This window comes from Colobus angolensis, unplaced genomic scaffold, assembly GCF_000951035.1.
Source record: "Colobus angolensis palliatus isolate OR3802 unplaced genomic scaffold, Cang.pa_1.0 Scaffold12, whole genome shotgun sequence".
NCBI classification, from domain to species: domain Eukaryota; kingdom Metazoa; phylum Chordata; class Mammalia; order Primates; family Cercopithecidae; genus Colobus; species Colobus angolensis.
In genome coordinates, this window is record NW_012113141.1 from 7122739 (window position 1) to 7127113 (window position 4375).

Here is a 4375-nt window from a genome sequence, read left to right on the forward strand (position 1 = left end):
CTGCACTCCAGCCTGGGCAACAGAGCGAGACTCCGTCTCAAAAAAAAAAAAAAAAGAAAGTATGAGGCAAGAGAAGGAAAAGGGAGAACTTGGATGAAGACTATGGGGAGAGGGAACCAAGAAGAGTGATGGAGGTGGCTAAATCAGAGCAGGACAGAATTGGTAGAAAAGAGCAAAAGACCTGGGAACAAAGGGCAAAAGGGTGAAAAATGGGAGGGCAGGAATAGAGACAGATCAGAAATCAGATCAGGGAATGGGATAAAGAAGATCAAGGAGAGATCAGGATTTAGGTATAAAACTAGAAGATAACAGCAACAGAAGGTATGGGGCATAAATTTATTCTTGTGCACAAACCAAAGTATTGTGACTCACACCCAACAAGCAAAGAAAAATTATCACTTTCCAGATTAAACAGCAAATGTAGCTGATGGTGGTCTTGGTGAGAAGGGAGTCCACACTCCTCTAAGATCGGAGATCAGGACCTGAAGCTGAAAAGAAGCAAGAGCTGGGGTGTTGAGGGATGGAGTGGTACTGAAAAGAGGTTTCTGGGTGTTTCTCTGCTCTTTCCCAGGTAGTCACGGCAAGCTGTAGAAGACACACTGAAGGACAGACCCAAGGAAAGTCACACAGACACCAACTGTTCTTTCAACACTCAGCACACACCCTCACACCTCCCTTCTGCCATCATCCCCTTCCATTCTAACAAATACATTCTTCTCCCTCAAATTTTTTTTCCAATTCCCTTCTCACACACAGTTGGTTTCTTGTTACTCAACTTTACTTTTTCCCAATACGGCATTGTCCCTCACCATACTTCTGTCTATGGCTCAATCACTTAAACTCATTTCTGCCATGCTTCTGGTTTCAGCCTCACTCTCCACACTCTGACTCTATTCTCCCTTCTCTCAAGCTCATGAGGCAATGAAGCCAATGATCTGTTCATTCTCAGAGGGAATTTTCTTTCTTTTTTTTCATTTCCTGGGTACTGGGTTGCTCAGCACTGGCCTCTCAAGTTGCTAACTTTCTGAAATCCTGAGGAATAAATTATTTGTTCTATTCCTGGTCTAGCTGATATAACTCAGCCCATGCAAACTTTCCTGGCCCTTCAGTCTTTTCATGCTCCATAACTTTCACAAGATGTTGTACACCTGCTACAGACATTGGTCTCTAAGGAGTTATTCTCTAGTGAATCTCTTTCTCCCACTCAACTCCATTTGGGGATATCTGACCCTTCTGTCAGTACAACAATAAGACTCAGATTGGGTCTTTATTTTGATCTCCTCTCTTACTCATGCCTCAGACGGAAGAGCATATCTGTGCGCGCACACACACACAGGCCTAGGTATATGCCAGCCAAGCTTGGGAAAGCAGAGTGGAGGGTGAGGGTGGCTTAGGGCAAACAACGGTCAGTTCAGTCTCTTTGCTGTGTGCCTGGTGGTGAGCTTCTTGCTTAAGGTCCCAGTGGTCACTTCTGCTCTGTTTACTTCTCACTGAACATTAAAATGAGGCCCACGGAGAAAAGCACAAATGTCAAGGAAGAGAGATCTGTGGAGGAATATGGGTGGAGAAGCCTGGAAATAAAGACAGAGATCCAGGCAAGGAAATGCAGAGACAAAGAGAGGCAAAGATACCAAAGCAGACATAGTTGGTTGGAAAGCGGCAGGGAGGTAGAGAGTGAGGAGGAAGGTGGGGGACGGGGACATCAACTTGGAAACTATCTCTGGCAGAAGGCAATTTAGCTTCCAGATGCCAGTGACAGGGGGTGGGATAGGGTAGGAGAAGTAACTTTAGGAACTGGATGTTCCACCTCTCCTTGGTCCTGGGACCTGTGCCTGCTCACTGGTGCCCTGCCCCAGGCCTCCACACATGAGCCTGCAATCCTGTTCTGGTGGCTGAGAATCGGGGCCTGGCTACCTGGAAACCACAGGAGCTGGGAGAAGCCCCAAGGCCCCTGGGAGACTCTGGAGGAGGGGCTGGGCTAGGAACAGGGGCTGAGGCCAGCTCTGTTCTCCAGATGGGCTCATCCAGTGTAGTGGCTGCTCGCGGGGCAAGCACAGTGGGAACCAGGGGTTCTGCAGTGGGTTGGGGCGCCGGAGTGGAAAACCGGCGAATCTCCTGGACTCTGACAGTTTTGGGGGGCCCTGAGGCGGTAGGGCCAGGAGTCGGGGGAACCTCATCAAAACAGAACATGGCAGTTTTAAGTTGATAGGGCTGATGCCGCATAAAATCTAGAGCCTTGATGCCCTGCTTGGGTGTTGCCCGAGGCCCCTGGGATTGGGCCTTAGGGAGAGTTCGGGCCGCCTGGGGGAAAAAGGGAGAGAGCAGTGGGTTGTAAGCAATAGGAGGTGGGGCACGGATGTTGGGTGAATATTTCCAGGAAGAGGGCAGAGACGGGGTAGGAGAAGGACTTCTAGGCCGAGGGCCAAGACCAGGACCAGGTGTACCTTCCACCACATACCTGTCCGCACGGCTCTGCCGCTTAGCAAACAGCTCCCCACCCCTGCCCTGCAGCCTTGGTGGCTCAGGGATTACAGCTGAAGAGACTGCCCCATTCACGAGCCCATCAGGGAGACCTCGAGATGGGGGCTTAGGAGCCACTGGGGGTGGAGTCTTAGGAGTCATAGGGGGCGGGGTCTTGGGAGCCACTGGAGGGGGGGTCTTAGGTGTCACGGGAGGCAGGGTCTTGTAACTCCTGGCCCCTACTGGCTGCATGAAGTTGCAGGCTTCAGCCCCGAGGCTCAGAGCATCCTCCTCAGGACCAGATTCTGCACCCCCGGCCCGGGGCTTTTCATCCAGGTTCTGTACCAGCGATAGCAGCTCGGGGTTGGGCGAGTTCTTCGTCTCCTCCTTTCCCGGCCGGAACATCTGCTTCCGGGTCCCCCGGCGCCGGGCCTCCTGCAGGATACCCGTGCGGGCAGCTGGCACAGAGATGCGCTGCTCCCGAGCGCTGGGGGGCTCAGGAGCCCCTGGGCCTGGGGCAGGCATCTCTGGGCGCGCAGAGGGTCGCAAAGGCGCAGATAGGAAGATAGAAGCTGTGGAGGTCATGGCAGCTGCGCTAGGAGGAGCGGGGGGCTCTGGGGTTCCGCCTGGAGTGACAGGCCGACTGGGGGCTGGGATGTACAGGGAGCTGGTGGCTGTCACAGGGCCCGAGGAGCGTGAGGTGCTGGGGGAACCAGAGACTGACGCGTGACTGGGAACCCCTGACGAGAAGCTGGGCAGAGGGGTGGGCCCCTGCGGAGAAGACAAGAAGGGGGGTGGGGCGGGGCTAAGGCCCCCCAGGCTGTCGTTGCCCCTCCTGTGGGCTAGAGGCCGGAAAATAACCGAGGTGGTAGTTGGCCGCTGCCCTTTTAGGCCCGGGGTAAAGGGCCTGGCTGACCGGTTAAATATGTTTGGAGCTGGGGTCGGGGCTCCACCACCTGGTTGGAAGGGTCTGGGGCTGGCTACAGGGGCCGGCAATGGGCTGGGTGGGAGCACAGCCGCCTCTGGGGGAGCACTCTGGGCCCGAGGTGGTGACTGCAGGCCCTCCCCGTTGATCATGGCTGCTGGTTCGGCCCGCATCAGTTCCTGGGTGCTGGAGTCTGCGCGCTGGCGCTGCTGTTCAAAGAGCTGCACCCCTCGCCCAGAGACCTCACTCAGCTGCCCTCCCAGCCCAGAGCCCTGGCCCTCTGATGCTCTTGAGCCCGCCCTGGCAAGCTCCATGTCCAGATAGGGACTGTCCCAGTCAGATTGATTGGTGAGGCTGCGGGCGTCGGAGAAGGCTTCTTCGTCCAGCTCCGACTCACTCGTGGGGGGAATGCCGTCCTCCTCCTCCTCAGCGCCCGTCCCAGCAGCAGCCCCGAAGCTCACCAGAGTGTACTTCTTGGCTCTCTGCCGCCGTTTCTTAAACATAAGCACCCCTTTGGAGTGGGGGTTGGGGGCTGCAGTGAGCAAGGATGCAATTGTCCTGCATTTGGTCTTGGCCTCTTTTATGCTTTTCTCTTGGAGGCTCTCTGCACGTTGCAGTTCTGGGGAGGCCAAGAAGTAAAATGGTCAGTGGGTCTTCCCAGCCTCTTCTAGTCCCGTTCCCCAAGGCTTTCACCTCCCATCCCAGCAAGCTCCCTCTTGCACTGGCCCGACCCACAATGTCCCCTGTGACAAAGTCCTCTGACTTAGGGGCAGAGTGGAGGGTGAAAGATGAAACCAGGGACAGTTAAAGATAAGACAGAGTCCAGTTTACTGCCCTGACACTGCTCTGACCACAGCCCTTCCATCCCATCTTACTGCTATTCTGCTCCTATCTTCCGACCCACAATGTCCCCTGTGACAAAGTCCTCTGACTTAGGGGCAGAGTGGAGGGTGAAAGATGAAACCAGGGACAGTTAAAGATAAGACAGAG

The 4375-nt window shown here is 54.8% G+C and overlaps 1 protein-coding gene across 2 annotated transcripts in view; it reads right to left on the reverse strand.

The window, feature by feature from the left end:
• Positions 1-1329: 1329 nt before the first annotated feature.
• SYNPO2L (synaptopodin 2-like) overlaps positions 1330-4375 on the reverse strand; it is a 10630-nt gene continuing 7584 nt past the window's right edge. Inside the window, exon 4 of one of the 2 annotated variants that reach the window (XM_011928141.1) lies at positions 1330-4004. In XM_011928141.1, the coding sequence (XP_011783531.1) occupies positions 1837-4004 (2168 nt within the window). In that variant the 3' untranslated portion in view covers positions 1330-1836. The remainder of the gene's footprint in view (positions 4005-4375) is intronic. The other variant, XM_011928151.1, reaches the window with a different exon arrangement.